This window comes from Podarcis filfolensis (genome assembly GCF_964270895.1).
Source record: "Podarcis filfolensis genome assembly, chromosome: 17".
In the NCBI taxonomy this organism is placed as follows: Eukaryota; Metazoa; Chordata; class Lepidosauria; order Squamata; family Lacertidae; genus Podarcis; species Podarcis filfolensis.
In genome coordinates, this window is record NC_139621.1 from 5,354,033 (window position 1) to 5,377,891 (window position 23,859).

A 23,859-nucleotide genomic window follows, 5' to 3' on the forward strand; every position below is an offset into this window, starting at 1 on the left:
CTACCAGCCCCAGACAGCAAGTTTTAAAGTGACAAGGGTTCTGTTGAGGTCTTCAGCAGAGCAGTGTCATGCATGAGTTGGGCTGAGCAGCTACAGGTATCCTCCTTCCCCCTCATTTTCCTACCAGCTTTCACCTTACAACTGGTTTCCCCCAGCATTTAGAAACTAACACCTTCTTGAGACTCTCTCCCCTTTTGAAAAACAAAGTGAGTCACCCAATCGAGTACGGAGGTCCTCAGACCCAGTCATGAAACGTTAGAATGGCGCCACACTGAAGAACAGTAGGGGAAAATCTGCACATATTTTGATAGAAACTGAAACTGTAGGTAACTTTTTTAAAAAACCAGTTCTTTGAAAGTGGAATTCCCAGTGGTATTTCCCACGCTCAAGTGCAAAGCGGCATTAGCCTCTTATAAAGGGCATTTATAAAAGCATTTATAAACTTCTTAATATTAAAAAAACTATCCCTAAGTAATTCTACCTGTTTAACTGAACCTGCTGTTAGTCACCCTGAGCAACTCTGGAAGGGTGGGGCAGAACATTCTGGTAGGCAATGGGCTAAGTTGCAACTAAGACTGGGGGGCAATCACACTCCCCAATGGGCACAGCGTAATGTGAACAGGTGGTCTTTCGCCCCACTACAAGAATTTGGGTAAAGATACAGGTGGGCTTTTACTAACAGTGAGGTGTTGGTGCTACTTTGACTATCATTATTTACAGCTAATGCTGTGCAGCTTGATCCTCTGCTTGCTTACACTGAGCTCAGCAGTGTAAGTCACTTTGGCTTGGACAAGATAAAGCAAATAGCAAATGTAATAAGTAACAACAACAAATAACCAACTCCAAAGCACACATACAAGTTGATTCCCTGCTCTGGAATCAACCTTTTAAAGTTGTGCAGACTGTTGAATTGACTAAGCAGCTGAGTTATGGTTTTGGGTACATTGGCAATGTTGGCTTGCATTTTTGTTTGGAAAAAAACCCCCATGAGGAATATGTAACTAATACATATCTCATCTGCTAAGAACAGACCTCCGGAACGAATCAAGTACTTAACCCAAGGTACCACTGTACTTAATTCGTTCCAGAGGTCCGTTCTTAACCTGAAACTGTTCTTAAACAGAAGCACCACTTTAGCTAATGGGGCCTCCTGCTGCTGCCGTGCCGCCGCTGCACAATTTCTGTTCTCATCCTGAAGCAAAGTTCTTAACCTGAGAAACTATTTCTGGGTTAGCGGAGTCTGTAACCTGAAGCGTATGTAACCCAAGGTACCACTGTAGAAGGGAAGGAAATGGTCTACTGTTCACCTCCCAGTGGGACTCACCTCCCTCCTATCTCACCCCAGGGCTTCTATAGAACCATCTTATGATTACAGCTTTGTCTAAAGAAACATTACGTTTCCCTCCATTTTATTGCAACTTAAAATAACCAAAAAACCAATAAGTTGTAGTCAGCCAAGTCCTACTTAGAGTAGACCCACTGAAATAAATGAACTTGTGCCCATTAACTTCAATGAATAGGGCAAGCATGGCATACCACCCAAAGCTTACTGGCGTAATCTTATGAAAACTGCTTGGGGGGGGGGTCTGCTTGAAAAGCGGCGTATAAATACCCTAAATAAATGGCCACAGTGAATCCACAACGGGGGTGGGGCTTCAGAGATCACTCTCTTAAATCACACTAGAACCTAGATCTCCCCAGCTCTCAGTTCTGTGCCAGCACATCAACTTCCTCTTTTCATTTAATCTCATTTCCAAAGAAAGGACAAGAGAAACCACAGAGCCTGTTGTGAAGACTTTGCCTCTGGTTGGATGTTCCTTTTCGACAGGAAAAAAAGACAAGCGCAAGAGAAGGGTGGAAGTGACGGCAAAACTGTCAATGGAAACAGTCAAGTTAAATGAGAACACTTTGTACCGCAGCAATGGATGGATGCAAGAATATGACGGCATGTCCCATCCTGTTACTTGTTTCCAGCTGGAGCATCAAGAATACCTCTAGCATAACATTGGTGGTGCTGGCTTTCCAATTGTCCATCCTACGGGAGACCTGATTGCCAAATGTAGAAGCCTCTCTTGTTATATTGTGAGATGCTCTGAGGACTCTTTAAGCAGGATATTATTTGCTTAATAAAATAAATAAGATTGAGAAGAGATTGCAGGAAGTATGGGGCTCAGGGATCCATCTTGGGACCATTCCACACATTGCATGGAGCCAAAACTAATTTTTTTTTTATAAAAAATAACATTTATAAACCACTCAGTATTTTGTGTATTCCACTCAGTATTTATAAACCACTCATTTTTTTTCTGGGGGAACTCAGGGGTACTCATTATTGGCACCTTTTGTCCCACAAATATTAAAAGTATGGCACTTACTGTAACAACTCTATGCCTGGTGAGTACTGGCACCTTATTTTCCTTAAAAAGCACTGTATCTATGTGTGTGTGCAATAACAATGAACTGCAGCTCATCATGACTCCCCAATTATAGTGCTGGTATGATAAATTGTTTTCAGCCATGCCACTGTGATCGTCATACTCTAAAGAGTACACTTAAAACAACTTAGGGCGCAATCCTCTGCACTCTTACATGAGAAGAGTCTCATGGTGCTCAGGTAGACATGTACAGATTTGCATTTCATCTATCCTTATATTTTGATTCTGCTTATAAATCAGAAGTTTCACAAGACATACAGATATACACCTCAAAAAAAATGTGATGTGCAAAATGGTTATAGGAGCACAGAAGTCCCCAGTTCTGAAGCAGTGTCAAAAACCCATTTGGGTTTTCAAGCAGACACTGGTAAGTACATATTCCAAGATTTTGCTGAATGCCTAAAGACGAAGAATGCCAGAAAATAAAACCAAGGCCCGATCTAGACAGATGAAAGAAGCAACTCAGTTAAATGTGTTGTCAACTTCATACAGGGAAATCCCATTGGTGATAAATGGGACTCCACAGTGCCATCTGGTGTCACAGTGTTATAATGCATATCAAGCGCTTTATCTTTACGAATGTAGCTGAGTCCCAAGATTCTCAGAAAGCCAACTACTGCGTCAGAATCCAGAATCTTTGTTAGTGTATGCTGATGATACGTTGAACATGAACAGCACAGAGCACATGAGGAGTAAACAGGCTCTGCCCAGATGAGCGGGGTGGACAGATAAGAAAGGGGAGAAGTAGCAAACACACTGACCTAAGCTAACCACCGGGGTTTTCTCAGAACAAAGTCCTCAACTCCACATCCAGGTTAATTCCTAACGCATCCAAAGCAGAATTACATGGGATACAGGGGAAAGGCAGTGAGGGAAAAGCAAAGTTGAGGGGAACCAGAACTGAGAATATGGGCATTGGCAAGAGTACAGACTCCAAGATATAGGGGCTAGCAACACGAAACAGATAACACTTATCTGGTGAGGGCAGAAAACACAATGGACTCAGAGGCTTCCAAGAATTCTGAACCCTCCTGTCCTTAGCACTGTGAAGATCCAACCACACACCATACTATGGTGGGACAGGGGACCATGAAAGGTTGTTGTTTTACAATACTAACTATGTGGAGTCCAATACAATACTATTTTTTGTGGAGTTTACAACACTAATTTTGTGGGCTGAGGTACTACACAAGACACAAAAAGCTTCCTTACAAATAAATAAATGAAAATTGCAGGTTCTTTGCAGGCTGAAGTCTCATCCAATATATTACATTTCATCCTTGCATGATCCATTGACAGAACTGCAGGACCAAGAATATAGCTATCCCCATACAGTTACAGGGTACAGGGTGCCATCTTTGTGCAAACTGTATTGGCGCGAAACAGTCAAGTCCAACAAGTCAGCATGGATTTTCATCCCCAAGGTGAAACTTGTACAGTGAGGAATAGCTGCCTAGTGCTAAGCTTAATGTGAACGAGTGACTATGTGAATGTACTGGTACACAGTGAGAAAATCACAACCAACTGGCTCTTCCTCTGCTGCTACTGAGTTACCAGGAGCCAAGCCACAGTCCAAAAATGGGTGTATGGCTTATCTTTCCCAAACAAACCACTAGGACAGTAAGACAAGAACAAACCTGGGCTTCAGCTCATGGGGCATGTTTGGAGAGAATAAGGTCCACTTGCACAATTTCCCTCCTATCCTCCTCCATGCCCCCTAAACCTGTTCTAGGGGGTTTACCAAACACACTGAATAGTTTTAGGGGGTACAGTCATACCTCGGGTTGAAGTAGCTTTGGGATGAGTATTTTCGGGTTGCAAGCTGCGGTGACCCGGAAGTAATGGAGCGCGTTACTTCTGGGTTTCGCCGCTCGTGCATGCGCAGACTGTCAAAATGACGTCATGCACATGCGCAGAAGCGGCGAATTGCGACCTGCGCAGACACGGGTTGCGTTCGCTTCAGGATGCGAACGGGGATCCGGAACGGATCCCGTTTGCATCCAGAGGTACCACTGTATGGGGCAGAAGTCCCATTGCTCAGGCAGATCTTGTTCTGTGCATGCAACAACTTAGATGAATCCCACCCATAGCTTGTTTGGAATGAGGCAACCCATGAGCCCAGGTTCAGAGGCAATACTAAATCGAAGCCATGGCTTAGTTCATAGTAGCACAGAAGTAGCAGTGGAGAAGTGAAGTGGCAATGCTCTTCTCACTGTGCACCATCATATTTGCTCATCCACACTAAGTCATAATTTAAGCTCAGAATTACATGCAAAGCAGACCATTCTTTATTCAGTTTTTCGTAGTAACCTTCAGAAACAAGAAGAGGTAAACAAGGAAGCATTACTGATGCAAATACAGATTTGGAAATTATGTAGAATGAACAGGATGACCTCAAGCACTACAAATAAGGAAACAAAGTTCAATAGGAGCAAGTGCAAGGCGCCAGACTCAAGAGACTAAGGGCAAGTATTTTATCTGGGGACAAAAAGAGGAGGAAGACAGATATTACAGGACCTTTGTAATTCATAAGACAAGGAAGAGCTGAAGCAGTGGGACAGCTGCATATAGCAGCAAACACAATTCTCAGGTACACTAGGCAAAGTTTCCCTGGTAGATATAAGGTAATATTTAATTATAGTTTATGCAGCACACTGGGATTTGCAATAGCATCCAGTATAGGTCACTTTGACTCACAAATTCATTCATTCATTCAAATCAAACCAAGTAGAAGGAAGGACAGCAAGAATGGCTGAAGAAAGAGAGAACTACTCGCACATGACCAGGTGGAAGAAAGCCTGACCTTTTTAGTAAGAAAAGTAGATGGCAGGTCCCTCACACACCCTGCCCCCCATCCTAAATTGGTTTGTGGCCAGAGTGCAACAACTCTCCATGTTTGGGATCCGAACGATTTATCATTATGATGCTGTGACTATCCAGGAAAAAAATTGGGCTATGGTGGAAAACTTGCTTAACATTAGCACTGTATGCAAGATCAATGAAAAAGGAAGATCACTCACTATTGAGAATTATTACAAAAAATATGGGAAGGATAGACAACAAGTGCCAAGTTATTATAAAAAAATTAATCCTATTATATGCCCTCATTTGACACACTGCAATCCTCTGGTTACACCACTTACAAGAAGACATCACTAGGCCACAGGGTTACAGAAGATGACAACTAAAATCACTTAGTGAAAGGCGGTGGCAAAACTTTCCTATGAAGAAAGGCTTAAGAGCTACTTAAGTTTACAGTACAAAAGTCAATGAATGACAAAGGCTTTGTAAAATTATGGATTGTGTGAAGAAGGAAGAAAAATAAATTATTTTCTTGATATACTGTATCAACATTCCTATGTCCTTATTGGGAAGGCATTTGAAGGTTGCTGAACAACACAAGACCAAAGGGTCTTATTGTGCTCATGTCTGGTTTGTGGGTTTCCCAGTGGCATCTTGTTGGTCACTGTGATAACCGCATGCTGGATTAGATGGGCCTTCTGTATGATGTACCAAAGCTTTTATGATGTTCCATGTTCTGGCATGGGCTCTGCTTCATCCAGATGTGATGGAGTTGTGTGTAAATAATAATCACCATCATATTTATTACCTGTCCTTTACCAGAAGGCCCCAGGGCAGGTTACAAAAATCTAAAATACAGCATTAAAAACAATTTAAAACATGTGGCAGATGGGATGGGAAGCAATATGCAGCAGTATTGGCACACATGGATTAATCTGCTTTGGTGAAGACATCGGACTTGATTACTTTCAGATCTATTCCGGCGCTGTGATTCTATGGATACTGCTAAATCAACTGCAGCAAAACCCCACTGGATTCACTGCAAACTTAGTGTGATGAATCATGGCAAACACCAAGCTCATTTACACCTTTAAAGTGGATGCTAGGGATTTATGGGTGTGTACACATTCTTTTTGTCATTATACCACATTATTTTGCACAGCTCTCCCACCACCAACACTCGCTCCTTGCACACATACAATACTGTCAAAAGTCAGTGGACTTCAAGCCAGCTCCAGGCCATTTATCACACAGCTCTGCTTCTCTTAAAAATGCTGTGTCACAGGACAATTTGCAGAGTCATGTTTTCTCCAAGAGCTGTGGCCTGCTGAGTCAGTAAAGCAGGGTGTGTTAACACAAGGTTTCTGTGCCAAAGAAATGGGGTGTCTTATCTCCATCGGCAGCTGGAGGTGGAAGGTAAACCGCAAAACTTATGCTGACCCCTGCAGGGCATAGCTGAGCATAACTACCTACTTAGAAAGCAAATCCTGCAAGAAAATTAGAAGAAAGTCTGAAGTAGAAACAAACTAGTTTAAAAGGAGTTTAAAAGTTAGAGCTCCTTAGGCTCACACAAAATGGTCTGTGCTATTCCTGACAATTCCCTAATCCCTCATGTTCCATTCACAAGCTTCTTTTAAAACTCCTGCCTTTTTCAAAAGCTACTTGCCATGAAAGCACAAGTGTGGTGGGGTATGGAAGAGATGTGGTGTCCAAACCTTCATCTCCCCTAAAGGCTATACAGGCAGCACAGGAGATTCCAGAACAATCCAAGCATATTCAGCAACAATACCCACAATAGCATGATTTACTTCAGTGACCAAACTCGGATGGTTTTCTGGACTCCCAAACTTTTGGTCCAAAGATAATAATTTGCTGTAAGTTTAGCTGTTTCTGGAGGAAAAGATGCTGCATATTTCCACCAAGTGAAAAAGCGGGTGGCGCTGTGGTCTAAACCACAAAGCCTAGGGCTTGCTGATCAGAAGGTTGGCAGTTCGAATCCCCGTGATGGGGTGAGCTCCCGTTGCTCGGTCCCTGCTCCTGCCCACCTAGCAGTTCGAAAGCATGTCAAAGTGCAAGTAGATAAATAGGTACCGCTCCAGCGGGAAGGTAAACGGCTTTTCTGTGCGCTGCTCTGGTTTGCCAGAAGTGACTTAGTCATGCTGGCCACATGACCCGGAAGCTGTACGCCGGCTCCCTCGGCCAATAAAGCAAGATGAGTGCCGCAACCCCAGAGTCGGTCACGACTGGACCTAATGGTCAGGGGTCCCTTTACCTTATGGTGTGGGACAAACCCAGAACAGCTGTGCTGAGACGCCACACCCCACTTAAGGTGCAGGAAGACATTGTGAAAGGAAGAACTGCAAACATCCGTAAGTTTTAATTTACAAAACAGCAGCAGCAACTGAAAACCTGAATGCACAAATGTAAACTATTTTATCTGTAACAGGAAGATTTGTAAAGGAAGAATTCAAAGTAGTGCTAAGGAGACTGCTCTGTCAGTACAAGGATTTATGCTTGCCTGATGAAAGGTGGAGACCTTCATGCGCTTCTGGGGGTTCTCTCAAAGTTCAATCCAGCCCCTAATCAGCAAGCTCCCTAGGAATACTTTTTGGATGCAAATCTTTCCCATATGGATTCCCTACTTCATTGTGAGATGGGCAGTTATGACCTTTTTGTTTCTTGAAATGTCTTTGCTCCCACCTTCACAAAAGTTAAGAATGCTTCGGTTTCAATTTGAAAATCAACAGAATACATTTTTTTTTAAATGCATCAGTTTCAAGATGACTCAAGCTCCCTTTAGACCTCATGTGAGTAGCAGAGGAGGTTCCACAAGTTCATTTGCAGTGCTGTAGTCAATGTGGGAGGGGTCCATTACACAGGACCTTAATGTTCCCACTGTGTTCTCCAGTGCTGGCTGGGTAATGAATATGTGGTCATGACCTGTACAACTGGTCCTGGATTTTTTGGTTTGGGTCTAGAATTGTAGGGAAGATGGAGGTTTGGACAGTGCACCCTCTTCCCATCATTCCTAATCACTGGCCTTGTCAGTTGGTGCCAATGGGAGTCCCACAAGATTTGGAGGGCCATAGGCTCTTCATTCCTGTTTTACACATTACGGTAGCATAGTGGGTAAAAAGGGAAAGGACCCCTGGATGGTTATTCCGGTCAAATTCAAATACTGGGTGTGGCGCCCATCTCCACTTTCTGGCCGAGGGAGTTGGCGTTTGTCCGCAGACGGCATTTCCGGGTCATGTGGGCAGCATGACTAAATCACTTCTGGAGCACCGTGACAAGAGCCAGAGTGCACAGAAACACAGTTTACCTTCCTGACACAGCAGTACCTACTTATCTACTCGCACTGGTATGCTTTCAAACTGCTAGGTTAGCAGGTGCTGGAATAGAGCAACAGGAGCTCACCCCGTTGCACAGATTTTAGCTGCCAACCTTACGATCAGCAAGCCCAAGAGCTCAGTGGTTTAGACCACAGTGCCACCCACATCCCCTAGCACAGTAGGACAAACTTATGGGGAATGAAGTGGTGCTATAGTATCCACAGCACACCCAGTAAATGGGTATTATTAATGTTGTAAATATGACTGCCCTTAAGACCAAGTAGGAATTAGCTCCGCCTCCCTGTCACACTAGTAATAGCTGGGGTGGTGGTGGTGTTGACCCTTCTTTTGCAATACCCAACTTGGCTTACTTGCACAAATCACCTGGAGTTGTTTGGGTTTTTTGTTTTGCAGCCTGTCTCCATAACTCTAGGGCAGAGTGCATGTTCTGAATGGAAAGGTTCCAGGTTCAACCTGTGGCATCTCCAATTATAAAGGATGTCAGGTAGCAGGAAGACCTCAGCTTGAGATTCTGGGAGCTGATTGACAAGAGTTGGCAACGCTGGCCAATGCAAACCAAACCAATGGCTTGATAGTAGGGAGTAGGTGGGTGAATGGGTGCCTTGGTCCTGTTTTGTGGCACAGCACTGAATTAATGGCCAGTTGACCCCCTTCCAACACTATGGCTATAATATACAAACGTATGTCAACTGCCTGAAGGGTGCAACTGGTGTGGAACATGACAACTGACAAGTGCTCCTGAGCACCTGTTGCAGCAGCATCTGTTAAATCTGAATTTTCTAGCCTGGGGGTGGCTAACCTGCAGCCCTCCAGATGTTTTTGGACTACAACTCCCACAATCACTGCACACAGGCTATGCTGGCTGGGCCGGAGAGCCACTTCGTACACAATACAATTAGGAGGGTGGCATGGAGTGAAATATTCTTGCTAGTTGCTCCCCAGCTTTGGGATCGGTCTCCCTATAAAGCAGTTTTCTTCCCCAACATGATGCCCTCCAGAGGTTATGAGCATCTTATTATTATTATGTTCCATAAACCATAAATACATTAATGATGCTATATATTTTTTGAAAAAAATGTAAGGAGCAGGGCTCCAATTACTTGACATATTTCTTCTTGCTATTCATGGCGACAGGCACAATCTCTTCTAGGTACAGATGAGGTTTTACTGAGAAAACTCAGATCCATGAGCTGCAAAGTGGTCAGAGCCCTCACCACTGCTATCTAGCAGGAAATGTCTTCTGGAGTCTACTTCTTGTAAGAGAGGCTGGGTCAGCGTCGTTTCTCGAAAGTGCATGTCACCTGCGGGGAAGACACTGAAGTGTTTCCTCTCCACCAAAGAGGAGTCCCCAGAATAGAAATTTCAAATTTCTACAAGAGCTGTGCTATGAATTCCAAGAGAGTTGCTTCAGAACCCATTTCGGATTTGTCTTAAGAATAGGAGATTCAATAATCCTCTTTTTGTAAACAACACACTATCTGGGTATATGACCATTTACAGAGTAACACAGAACACACACTGCTGCCTGGATGAGCTTATTGTTTACATTTCTAGTGGAGGGATGGAGAGACCAAAAAGAAAGATGACAAGAACAAAGCTGTTAGCAGGAGAATGTACCATATTTTTCCATGTATAAGACAATGTTTATGCTATTTTTTTAGTCAAAAATTGGGGCTCGTCTTATACAGGGATGATTAATGCACAGGGGTTAGGGCATCCTGGGCTCAGGTTCTGACATGGGTGGCTCGGGATGGGTTCTGGCGCGAGTGGCCCAGACGGCCTGGGCTTGGTGGTGGCGGATCGGGGGGGGGGGGGGAGAGCTTGCGATCACTGAAAAAAACCTCAACAACTTTGCCCAACTTCCCTGACTGCTGCTGATGTTTAAATATACGGTACAGTGGTACCTTGGGTTACAGATGCTTCAGGTTATGCAATTTCGGGTTGCGCACCGCGACGAATCTGGAAGTAGCGGAATGGGTTACTTCTGGGTTTCGGCGCTCACGCAGAAGCACTAAATCATGCAGAAGCACTAAGATGCAGCACTGCGGGTTGCGAATGCTGCGGGTTGCAAACATGCCTCCTGCACGTATCACATTCGCCACCTGAGGTTCCACTGTACTAAATAAACCAGTGCTTTGAATATTTAAGAAAATACCAAAGTTGTTCTGTTTGACGTTTAAAATATTGATTTCTTAATTTTGGGTTAAAAAAAAAATAGGGGTCGTCTTATATATGGGGGCATCTTATACATGGGAAAATATGGCATATAATGCAGTTGCATGTACTTAGGGTTAGTTTCTGAAGGGGGTGAGGATTAAGGATAGAATTCAATGCTCTCTTCCAAACATTCCATCTGTGCAAGGATTGCAGCTTGCCAGATGGAACACTTCCTCTCCTCTGAACTCACACTGTTCTGGGGGTACTCCTGACACCCCCACAAGGCAATTTCAGGGGGTGAGGAGGGAGAAGAGGGAGGGAAGCACCATTACACAAACAGAAGTCCTTGTTCAGGGCTTTTGCTGATGGGGCTCGTTAGGTGAATCCCACTCTAAAGGTTTGAATGAATTGCTTTACAGAAAAGGTGGACTTTCAGGAGAGACCTGCAAGAGGAAGGTATTTTGTGATGGTGTTCCAGACACAAGGAACAACAGAAGGGAATAGTAGTAGCTTTGCTGAAAGGAGGAGGAGGCCTTCAGGCAATTGTGGGAGACAAGAGGTTATGGAAAAGAGCATATTGTCCAATAAGAGTGGTGAATTATTTTGGCAGCAGAAATCTGGACAGAGGCAAGAGGAATAGGCTAAGACACAGGAAGGCCAGAGAGAGGAAAGTTGCAAGCGCCAATAAGGAAGATGACCGGAGAATGAACTAGAGCTTTAGTCAAGAGGATGGAGATTGAGAAGTATAATTTTCACAATGCCGCCGCGGCAAAACTGATAAGGTTGGATGACAGATTGAATATGGGGTAGCAAATGTACATGGAGTAAGCTAATGCTTCTTGCCAAATCAACAGGATCAAGGGATAAAGAACAATCAATGAGAGGATAGCCTGGGAAGAAAGTTGAGAAGCTTAGTTTTGAACATACTGAGTTTGAGAGAGAGGTAGAACAATCAGATAGGCAGGATCAGAGGGAACGGGAAAGCTCTCAAGTGGAGACGTAGACCGAGGGGTCATGTTTTAAACGAGCCTTCCCCAACCAGGTTCCTTCTAGATGCTGTGGCTAACTGTCAAGTAGGGCTGGGTTATATATCGATATATTGTCCAAAACCAGTTTGAAGTCTCTATCATGGTATCAGTTTCATAATTTTTGACCTGGCAATATATCACAAATCGTGTGTGTGTGTGCGCGCGCAAAAATCACAATGTGGGAAAAACAATGAAGCCAGCTAATGCCTCTACATAGCTCCATCCTTAATTCAAACATTGTGATATATTGATATATTACAATTTTTAGCGGGTGATATGCCACAGTGTTGAAAACCAGGTATCACCCAGCCCTACTCCCAAGGATGGTGGGAGGTGCAATCCAAACATCTGGAGGGCACCAACTTGGGAAAGGTTGCTTTAACAGGTGAATTTTTGATACTCTGTTTCAGCTTACTTGCTTCCAAAATTATTATTATTATTATTATTTTGCTGATAAAGAGCGAGCTTCAACTCAAAAGGCACTGGGACTACTGCTTCTGCAATATATTCAGTTTTGTACCTTATAACCATTACAACAGGTTGCATCCAACTAAGTCATACTCAAGAGTAAACCCACTGAAATCAGTGGATGTAAAATTAATCAAGACCATAAATTTTAATGGAGTGAATCGAATGCTGTTGATGCACAAGCAGAACCACTAGTGCTAAGAGCTTCCAGCAAACTCCCCCTGCCCCGGGTCCTATGCTCACCCACAAAATCAGCTCTACGGGTTTGGGACAGATTCTGCAGGCACATCAGGGGAAATGCCCCACTGTGCAAGTGGAAGTCTGCTTGCGTAATGGTGGATTCCCCAATGGGTAAACTCTGACTGTAACTTAGCTTGCTACAACCCTACTTTTTATTTTCACTAATGGGCAACACCCTTTGATGTGCTATGCATGCAGTGATAAGAGAGCTCCTTTCTCCTCTCTGCCCAGGACTCATGAGACAGCACAAAAAGGAGCATGCAAGGAAAAAATATTATAATGACAATGGTGTCATTAACTCTGCCCTCACTGGTGCATTCTTGGGTCCCAGTTTCACTTCCTGCCTCTGGCTAGTAGACTACCTCCTGCTCAGTCTGAAAATACTGTAAACTGAGATGGGGGGGGGAATGAAGCAGGGAAAAGGAGTGTAAAGGGAAGCAGCAACCAGGTCAAAGAAATGGTAGCATCCTTGGGAGGAGGAGCAGTCTGCTTCCTGCCATCTTCAGCAATGAAGGTGCCAGTGGGTCCCTGATCATCTTATGCCTACTGGGCACTGGGATTTGTCCTCCCACTGCAGGCAACCCAATATTAGTCAACAAGTTGACTAATGACAAGTTGACCACAAACTTGACATGAGCCAACAGTGTGACGCGGCAGCTAAAAAAGCCAATGCAATTCTGGGCTGCATCAATAGGAGTATAGCATCTAGATCAAGGGAAGTAATAGTGCCACTGTATTCTGCTCTGGTCAGACCTCACCTGGAGTACTGTGTCCAGTTCTGGGCACCACAGTTCAAGAAGGACACTGACAAACTGGAACGTGTCCAGAGGAGGGCAACCAAAATGGTCAAAGGCCTGGAAACGATGCCTTATGAGGAACGGCTAAGGGAGCTGGGCATGTTTAGCCTGGAGAAGAGGAGGTTAAGGGGTGATATGATAGCCATGTTCAAATATATAAAAGGATGTCACATAGAGGAGGGAGAAAGGTTGTTTTCTGCTGCTCCAGAGAAGCGGACACGGAGCAATGGATCCAAACTACAAGAAAGAAGATTCCACCTAAACATTAGGAAGAACTTCCTGACAGTAAGAGCTGTTCGACAGTGGAATTTGCTGCCAAGGAGTGTGGTGGAGTCTCCTTCTTTGGAGGTCTTTAAGCAGAGGCTTGACAACCATATGTCAGGAGTGCTCTGATGGTGTTTCCTGCTTGGCAGGGGGTTGGACTCGATGGCCCTTGTGGTCTCTTCCAACTCTATGATTCTAAGTACTAAATATTACAGCAAAGTCAATGATCAAATCTAAATACTGGTATCTGGTGTCAGGTGTAAAATACTATACACAATATTCTGCAAATATGCAATCTTAACATTTGCAGGAGGAGAACTTTTGAGGATGGGGATCTGTTTCAGCTCTAGTGCCGCCTGCTGTTCAATCTCTAAAAGGAAGACCCGTCAGCAGGCAGGACTTACCCACAGCCCGGAACAAGCAGGCCCCATCTTCCTTCATCTGTTTTATGATGAACCCTTTCTTCTCTCTCAGCGCCTTCTCGAACCTGTGTTCCTGCTGGTGACAGGAGGGGCAGATGTCAGCAAGTTAGACGGCAACCCCATCCCCCAAACCAGAAAGGGTGACATATCCTACTCTTTCTCCAGTTCCCCATATGGCAACCCAAACACAGGGCACCAGCATTAAAATCAATCCACAACTGGAATAGAAAGGGTTATCCCCATGCATGGCTCCACTGTGCCCCCTAGAGGCTGACCCATGCAAAGAGATGGCCATTATTATAGACCCTGGGCTTATCAATGGAGACACCACGGGATCCCAACAGTGATCCAACCATGGCAGTTTTAATGCGGGATGATACTGGACTTCCACGCCCACAACACAGTCATAGAAGAAGTCTCAGCAACTTCTGCAAGCTCATTTGGCACAAGGCTCTCATCCAGCTCTCATCCTGAGAAATATACATTTGGCAATATGTCTATAATATGTGCAAATGCTGTGTGTTTTAAGAGGAGCATTACAATATCATGTTGGGTTACACAAATGCCCCTTCCACATTTCCATACTCAAGATGGAAAATAAGGAAAATACATTATTTTAATATCCCAGTTTTGTTACTGTTTGCTTTGAAAATTAATAAAAATCCATTTAGAATCCCAAGGAGGGTCTTCCTCACAGTGCCAGTATTTGTGCAAACTGCTTCATTACTGAATCAAGATTAAAGATATTTAATTCCTTACTACAAAGCTTTACAGACTTGGCCTTACAGTACAAAAGTTGCAACTTTTACGATTACTCCTGAAGGAAGAATCTATGTCCCAAGATGTGTTGAGCTGTAATAAATATTAAAAGCACTCTTTTCAGAACTAGTTTCTCTCTTTTTGGCATTCTATTAGGTCAGCTCTGACTGTATGTATGTATGTATGTATGTATGTATGTATGTATGTATGTAAACAGCAGGCCAGCAGCTGCATTTAGCCAGGAGGGAAAATGTAGAATTCTGCATTACGACCAATACTCCAAGAATGCTGGGCAAGAACTACTTATTTCAATGGGCTGGCTCAGGAGAAGCCATCCCTGTGGACCACTGAATCTTAGAAGGCTTAATACTAATCTCCTTCAACAACTTACACTAGAGCAGCTCAGAACTTGTCAGAACTTCCAAAGAAAAGTACACTTGTGTTTTCTGGCTCAAATGATTGTGCTGCCATCTTCTGGCAACAAGTGGACACGCATGCCCACAGGCTGCCAAGCTGTTCTTCCAGAGCTCCCCTTCTTAGCCTTCTTAGCTCCCCTTCTCAGCCTTCCTTGTCCCTATTATCATATTTTCTATACATAAATTGAATAACTGGTGTGAGGAGAACCATTAGATCTGTGGTATTTGGGGTCTGGAAAAAGACAGGGAACATGAGCTGTGTGATGCTCTTTCCAAACATTTTGTACAGGGTAGACAATATACTTGGTCATCTGGATCAACTTGACAGGATCCGGAAAATCAAAGAGCAAGGGAACAAAAAGAGCATCAAACACAACAAACTCCCCATGAATTTCACAGACAGGTAATGTAGAGCAGACAAGCATTTTCACCTCCTTATTACAATGGAGGCTGGAGACAGTGTTTTGACTGCTTGTGATGTTGTGGATGAGACTAATTTTGAGCTAAAATGCAAGCTCATAGCTTATTCTATTAACTGCTACACTAGCAGTCCGGGTCTAACCCTCTCTCCCAAATCCACACACACAAACCCCAACAACCTATACAATGCAAATCATAGTGAGCAGATTTATTAATTGATTCATAAAGTATCTTTCAGGGCAACATTGTATTGCATAAATAGAAAGCTGTCTAGATTGTCCCAGTACCTGTAATACACTTCTGTATCTTTGGGGGGCGGGGGCTGAAACTGCTTTAGCTCATTTTTCGTACCAACCACCACTCTGGAAATTTTCACAATGACACTTTTATAAACAAGTGTTAAAATTCACCAATCACCAGGTGCATTTTGTACCTTGCTATCAGTCACTTGCGACCAAGTGAGGAAGTCTGGGTGCTAGGATGGCGGCTGACGTCTCCATCTGGAGACGCATCTCTGGGGATCCTTGGATCTTGCCTGTTTTCACACCCTAACAGCACATCCTTTAGAATTCTATCCGTGATATTTTATCTGCACAAGCAGAACAAATTTCAGGAACCATTGAAAAATACAACTTTCAAGCCATCTGGCCCCCAAATGGCAACTAAATGTTCCGTTCTGGCGACTGTAACCCCGGTTTAAGGAGCCATTTGGTGCCTAGATTATATATCTAAGTTTCTAACACTGTTTACAACCTATGTTACTGCCTAGAAAACTGGGTTGAGCCATAAGCAGAACATTTTAATGTTATTTTAAATGGTTTTAAAAATACACACATGCAAACTACCCTGAGATCATTTATGAGGGCTTAAAAATTGAATAAATATACAAACCATCTCAGAGGTCTGACAAACTTATAGGCTATTTCACAACAGCTGCACAGAGAAATGTTGCTACTTTCAGACAGGGTAATGAAAGATGCAGCTCAACAGGTTGCACACAGCATGCTCATTATGTGAGCATGAAAATTGCTGAAAAATTTTCACATTTAATTACCTCAATTACAGGAACTAAGGCATACTTTTTAAAAAAAACAAAGAAAAGAAAAATAAACTTCATTTAACAGAAACGAAATCTCTGTCTCTTCACAACTATGAGGGCTGAATGAGTTTTTTTTTCCTTCCAGTGAAAGTTCAGATTCTTAGGATTGTAGAAGATATTCTGACCTTGGTAATCCAGACCACAACCTTTTCCCCAGTCTAGGACAACAATGACCTTCACAAAACTTTTGCAGACAACTGCTAGTGTACACAGACAACTGAATGATGAACTTCTTGCAACTTGGAAATATTTAGACAAGTAAATATCTTAGAGACCCGAAAAGCATTCCACCACCAAAATCTAGCAACACAGTAATAATAAATATGTTGAACTATGCAGAAAGAGAGACGCAACCCCAAATCTTCCAGTACAGAGACTATTTTAGACTTCTCCATTCTGAATTTCACAACAGCACCTGCTCATTCACACCACACAGTGCATGTGTACTCCTCCCACCCCCACGATCTATGTAAGGCACTGCATATTTACAGAATCAGGCAACAGCTGCTCCCTATTTCTTACTAAGCAGGTGGAACACACTTCTTTCATTGACTAACAGAAATAATATGAACATCATATGCGGCCCCAAAAGCTCTTCCATAAAAGCTTTTCTGAACAAAACAAACTCTCATTTTCTGTCCTTCCTTCCAGTGGTTGTTTTTCACTCTGGCTAAATTATGTTTGCTATTCTTTTAAAAAGCTCTCCTCACCCCACCTTTTCCTTTGCATGAGTTCACAGTTAAAATGGGTAGAGTATTTGATTTTCTGCTGGGACTATTTAGGAATGAATGCCTAGAGTATTTCAGACTCCTGAGCTCTCAGCCCTCACCTATGGATGATTCACTTCAGCTACCTGCCGTGTTTTGGAAGTGTGTGTATTAATCACCCACTTCCTCTGATGAACAACAGTCCCACATCGCTTCAACACACTAATAAACCTGACCAACAAGTCCTCAACTTCAGAGTCTTTGCATATCCAATTATAGTTCCCAGGCATGTGCCTACTCCATGTTTTAAGGATATACAACTGCCTTTCACAATTATGTGGAACACTGGCCAAACTCAGCAATCACAGTTTGAGAATGAATTCTCAGAACAAAGCTAACACCTTGCCAGTCTCCCATTCATTTCAATTGTTGCCATTTCTGTCCAGATACCGCCCAAGCAAGTTCAAATTTCCTATGTGCTCTCTTCTATACAGCACTTTAAAGTGCATCCTATTACATTAATGGACTAAGGGCAATGTTTTGCCATGTTGTTTGACCTATATATTTCTTTTTAAAAAACATAGCTGGCCGAGGGGGCCAACCCAGATCAGGAATGGCATAGGGAAGGGGAGGCTTTAAGTTTTTCCGTCTGCCACAGTTCCAGTCAGAAGAACTGGGCTACACCTTTCTGCTATTTGTCAAAAAAAGAAGCAAGCTTCTACACCAGTTATTTGTAAAAAAAACACCCAAAAAACACCCAAGGCAAAATCATGAGCCTTATGCCTACTTTGGCCCTGAATTCAGAACATTGGAGCAATGAGAGGAATTCAGCGATTACCATGGAACTTTATTTGTCTTGGAGACGTGACAGAATCTGACCATCTTCATGTCACATATTCCCCACACAGAAAGTATTTTCATGTAGGAAGGAACAATTATAAAACCCACTAACATATATTGCATGGCGATGATAAACACATAACACACATACACTATGGCTACATTCACACATTGTGCCAAACCATGATTTTGTGAGGCATGAATGAGCCTAGCCTCCTCCTAAGCTCATACTCCCTTCCCTTCCCTTCTGTGTAGCCAGGAGGAGGTGCTGTCAAGCTGAACTCTTTCTCCTAGGTGTGGGAGAAAAGGGGATTGGGAGCGGCAAAGTGCAAATCTGGGAGGAACTAGGTTCATTCACATCTCATAGCTAAATAAATGCACATGATACAAAGCACCAATTGGCTCATAAAACAAACACGTTCAGCTACCACACTTAATTATCTACTATACTCAAGGACTTTATATCTAGAAGACAAGTGATCTGTGGATTGAACCTGGAACCTTCTGCATGCAAAGAAGAAGCTCTACCACTGAGCTCTGGCTGTCCCCCAATCATGCAAACTTCTCACATAGGCTTGCATTTGGAGGCTAGGATTCACCAAGCAGGGAATTATTTTCAAGTGACTATGACACACAGACCAAACCCCACTCTTTAACCATCTTTCGCACCCTCCTCCTCAACAACATAGCATTCAAATAACTCTTTATCCACAGCTATTGTGCGCTCACTACACAACAGTCACATACTATGACAGCTTGGGGTGCTGGTGCACATGCGCAAGCTGACCTTCAGAACCCTGCACACAGTCACACTGTAGAGAAAAAGAAACTCCCTGAACCTGTAGGTGTGAACATCTTTGCTGGACATGCAAGAGCAAGATAGTTGGGACAACTAGGTGAAGGCAAACACTTCTTTCTACAAAGTGGTGCACCGTGTTAAGATGGAATCTGACTGAATACTGCAGTAATTAAGTGTCCTGAGATGTTTAAGGCTCTATAGGTCAAAACCAGGCATAGGCAAACTCCGGCCCTCCAGATGTTTTGGAACTACAATACCCATCTTCCCTAGCTAACAGTACCAGTGGTCAGGGATTATGGGAATTGTAGTCTCAAAACATCTGGAGGGCCGGAGTTTGCCTATGCCTGGTCAAAACCAACACTTTCAATTGGGCCCAGAAACTAATTGGCAGTCAATTAGTCAGGCCAGGATCAGACCTTGCCCCGGTGAGCCATTTGGCTGCAGCTACACATATAACACATTGCAGTAATTTAACCTAGAGGTTACCAGAGCATAGACAACAGAAGTTAGGCTACTCCTGTCCAGATAGGGGCACAGCTGGGCCATCAACCGAAGCTGATAGAAGACATTACACACCACTGAGGCCGCCTGAGACTCAAGCAACAGCAATGGATTCAGACGTATTCCTTCAAGGTTGCCTTCAGTGCTACTAGGTAGGCTCGATGGTGAGCCCTCAACAGTGTTGGACTGCATTCATTTCCTCCATTTGTATTTGAGCAGCCTCCGAGATTGTTTCCTTGCCCTAAGCTAGAGTATACCAAGGAGCCAAACAGGCAAGGCACTCAGAGGCGATCGTGTCAATGGCCTAACCATTTAGCTGTTCCAGAGGTTGGCCAGGACTTCAATGGGACCACCAGTCATATCAGCTGGAAAATCTCCCAGAGCTGTTTGGAAACCCATTATATCCATCAGTCTCTAAGAGCAAACCATTCTAGTAAGTACCACATCTCTGTAGAGCAGAAAAGATTATCAAAGCCTAAATCTCAACAGGAAGTGATTTGACCATGACAAGGGACTGATGTCAATATCTCCTACTTTCAGATCACCATCTTCCTTCCTAGTTGAGAAAACAAGGTCCAGAGTGTGGCAGGCCACATGCGCTGGGCCGATGGCATTTTTAGACAGCCCCATGGTTCTCATGGCAGCCATGAAGTCCTAAGCCACCCCAGAGTTGCCTTGGCATGGATGCTGATGTTCCCCAGAACCAATAGTCTGGGAGTTCTCAACACTGCCACTGCCACTGCCACTAGCTCTGTCAGGGAGACTGGAGTGCAGCAAGGCAGGCAGTAAACTAGCAGAATCCCTCATCTGTCACAATTGCTCAATGCCAGGAACACACACTCTAGATCCCTCCCCCAACTGGACAGAAACAGAGAGAATGAATTTCTACACCAACTCCCTGACCCTTAAATTTGCCCTGATACTACACAGAGTATCCAGATGGGCACAGCTGGGTGAGACCAACTCGCCCACCCAGGTCTCAGTGATACAGAGCAGATCGGCCTCCTCATCCATAAGCAGATCATGAGAGGTCATATTCAGAGCCAACTTGGTATTCAGCAACAGCAGCCACAGACTTGAGGGGTAGCTGATAGGACAACTGCAATTCCCAAGGTTGGAGGAGGGACTGGAAGATGCTGTCTGCTGAGCTTGGGCAGGTTGCAAAAACAGTGTATCTAGGAACTAATTGCAGTATATGGCCTCAAGAACTATGTGTGATGCAGGCCTCCCTCTGAGATTATCTCCTCTCATGTGTCCCATCACAACTGCTAGCCGACCCACTGGGGGAAATGTTAGGAGCAATACCTAATCAATACAGCAAAAGCACTCACAGCGGCTGTTCTGTAGCATAGAACTCCCTTCCCTGGAGAGTTAGAATGAAAGTGTTTTCCAGAGCAAGGGTGAATTACTCACATATGCCCATTTATCATTTGACGTGTGGGTCTACCACCACAGATCAATTGTCACAAAACTTAGCTTTCTAACCCACTGAAGTAGCCTCAGACACAACACTTCAAATGAGGCAGTGCACACCGTGAGGTCATCAAGACACACCCCCCCATGTGATTCCACCTCAGACTTGCTATTTGATAGGTCTGTCCTGAAACCATTTTGCCCCTCCCCCACCCAACACTGCACATTTCTACACTACTCACAGTTGTTGCTGACATCCTAGTCATGGGCATGCATCATAAGGAAATATGATAACTAGGTTGGGGTTGTCAACATAAAGCAGCTGGTGTGAGGTGCCAAGCTGGCCCTTGTCATTATTTAACTGAATCATATAGATTTTTCTGTAAATATTTGCAATAGCTTTCGATTTGACATTTTTTATAGAAATTACTTGCTCTGAGCATTTGGGTATGGCAACATAAACATTTACCAATAAAACAAACATAATCTGGCTTCTTTTTCAGAACACAAAATGCTGTAGCTTTCCGAAGCAATTTGCTTAGCTGCCCTATACTTAAATATAAGATTTTCCCCACTGCCCAGTATTCAGGCCAAATCCATCATGCTGCAATTTAAAACAGCTGCATTCCTTTTTCCTCTATAGCAGTGGGAAATGGTTTTTCACTCACTTTATTGCTGCATCTGGCAGAATCTTAAGCTAAATTCCAAACCATCAAGAATTCTGTTTCAACCATTTGACATCTGGATTTTACATCACTCCCCACCCCCCAAAACCAGGATGGCGGTGCTAGCTATTCCAAGTCTGCCTACGATCATTTGCCACGTTAATTGCAGACTCAACGTCCACTTCTAGACTGGACTGCCAGGTCAAAATGTTTAGAAGACACTGAAAAGGCAATCTAGAGTATGTCCCAGAATCCTCTGCAGCACACAGGGTTTTTGTGGCCAATATATAGATGTAGAAAGTGTTTTCTGAAGATAAGAAAACTTGAAGAGGTTTGCCGAAGAACCGGGGGGGGGGGGGAGAGCCTGTGGCCCTCCTGATGTTGGATTCCAAATCCCATCAGCAAGGCCAAAGGTCAGGAAAGATGGGAGCTGTAGTTCAGCAGCATCTGGAAGGATCACAGGTTAGCCACCCCAGTAGTAACTATCTCAAGCTAGCTTACAAAAGCATTTTTCTGCAGGGGGCCTGAGAGAGAATTCCCTTGTTTTCAGCTGCTCTTAAAGTCGTCTGAAATATTTTCCTTCTTCCCTCCCTCCCTGCAAGCTTGGGATCATGATCTTGTGGGATACAGCAGTAGCTTAATATAAAGGACAATCTGCTTCTGAGTAGACCAAGAGGTTCCCTTCCCTATAATAGTTTACCAACAGGATCAGAACACCCAATATTAGCCATCAACAAATGACAGTTTGCTGCAGACAACAATGTCCTAAGCCATACGTAATAGTGAGACCAAACTAGGAGTGATCTAGGAACCTACCTGCATGGAATAGCCACAGACCTACATGGGGGTGGGTGGGGGCTCAAACCTCCGTGATCATGCACCAAATCCAGCCTCCAACTTTCCAAATAAAGGTTCTCTGTAGGAAGTCCAGAAGTCAGTCCTGTGCTCAAGACCCTAGAGAACCACTGCCAGTCCAAGGAAACAATACTGGGCTGGATGGGCTGACTTAATACAAGTCAGTTTCATGTATCTGCATGCCACTCTTGCAGAAAACCTTATTTCTTCCAGCACACATATTTCCTCAGCCTGCCAGTTCTCAAAACAGACTCTTCTCCCCATAGTTATTCATTTCCCAAATGTCTTTACAAACAAAACTGTAATCAAGCATAGAGACCCACCAACGCCCCCATGCCACTACTTTTGTTGTCTTCTAAATTGGACCCTCTCCACACCTACTCTATCACTTTGGAGCTAAGCAAATCCAATTTCTTTACAGAGACAAGTTTCTCTCAAGCAAAGATCCCACCCCTTTCTGAATGTAATACTTCCATTTTTAGTATCAAAAGGTTGTCTGGAGTCACAGGATGGAAGATGCCATTTCTATACACACAAAGGCTCCATCAATCCTTCCTTCTCAAAGATGACCTCAGGTGTCACAACTACAAGCTAAAAGGCAATGTAACCCAACAGAGAATAATTCTTTGGTTCCCTTTTGTATTCCATACCATATCCAGACCCAGTATTCATTCCAGTGTTTCTACCTACAACTATAAAACAAGGGTTCCTGTTTTAACTCACAGCATTGAACTGAAAGATTTCCTCTAACCTTTCCTCAAAGAGAGATCCCCATCTCTCTCTTGTCCCCTAAGGTAACTTCACATTCTATGCGGGGCTGATGTGCTATGTTATTTTCTTTTCAAATGATGTTGAAACCCTTCTGCATCAATCGGCACAGATAAGCAAAATATTTCCCCTCACACCCATTCCCTTTATTTGTCTCACCTGGCTCCATGACATTGTCCCACCCTTCAGTAATAGTTAAAAATCTTACAATTGCCAGAGCAAGCCTCCCCCCTCTTTCAACCAAAGGGCGATCTTTTCTCTATTAAATAGCTAGGCACCAATAATGCCACATAAAAGGGATTCTGCTTTCTTCTGAGGGAGGCCTCACAATTTAATATGCCTTGTAAGTCACATTCCTGCCAACACAGTGAATCTGCACACTTCTTTTTTACAAAAGATACCAGAAACCAAACATTACTAGAGAGACAGCTCCCCTCTTTTCAATGGGAGCCTTTCAGATTCTGCTTTCACCTGCTCCTAGGGATAACTTCAAACAAATCCAGCCCAAGTGATCCTGCAGGAACCCTCAACTGCGAACCACCCTGGGAGCAGCATGGCTAGTTGACATACTACGCTTTGATGTGTACCCATTATATAGCTAAGACATATTTCAGTGGGAGGGCGCAAAACGCGTGCATCACGCGAGGTAAA

The 23,859-nt window shown here is 43.7% G+C and overlaps 2 protein-coding genes and 1 long non-coding RNA gene across 4 annotated transcripts in view; 1 reads left to right on the forward strand and 2 right to left on the reverse strand.

Annotated features, from left to right (window-relative positions):
• The window catches only part of GRIPAP1 (GRIP1 associated protein 1), a 241,335-nt gene that overhangs the window by 33,588 nt on the left and 183,888 nt on the right, over nt 1-23,859 (reverse strand). The window lies entirely within an intron of this gene.
• The window catches only part of OTUD5 (OTU deubiquitinase 5), a 43,610-nt gene that overhangs the window by 18,395 nt on the left and 1,356 nt on the right, over nt 1-23,859 (reverse strand). Inside the window, exon 2 of one of the 2 annotated variants that reach the window (XM_083593499.1) lies at nt 13,949-14,039. In XM_083593499.1, coding sequence (XP_083449625.1) covers nt 13,949-14,039 — 91 coding nt within the window. Of the gene's footprint in view, nt 1-13,948; nt 14,043-23,859 lie in introns of both variants that reach the window. The other variant, XM_083593498.1, reaches the window with a different exon arrangement.
• LOC310753145 lies at nt 14,039-15,156 on the forward strand. The gene is made up of 2 exons (XR_014543228.1): nt 14,039-14,902; nt 14,946-15,156. It is a non-coding gene; the product is annotated as an uncharacterized lncRNA (long non-coding RNA).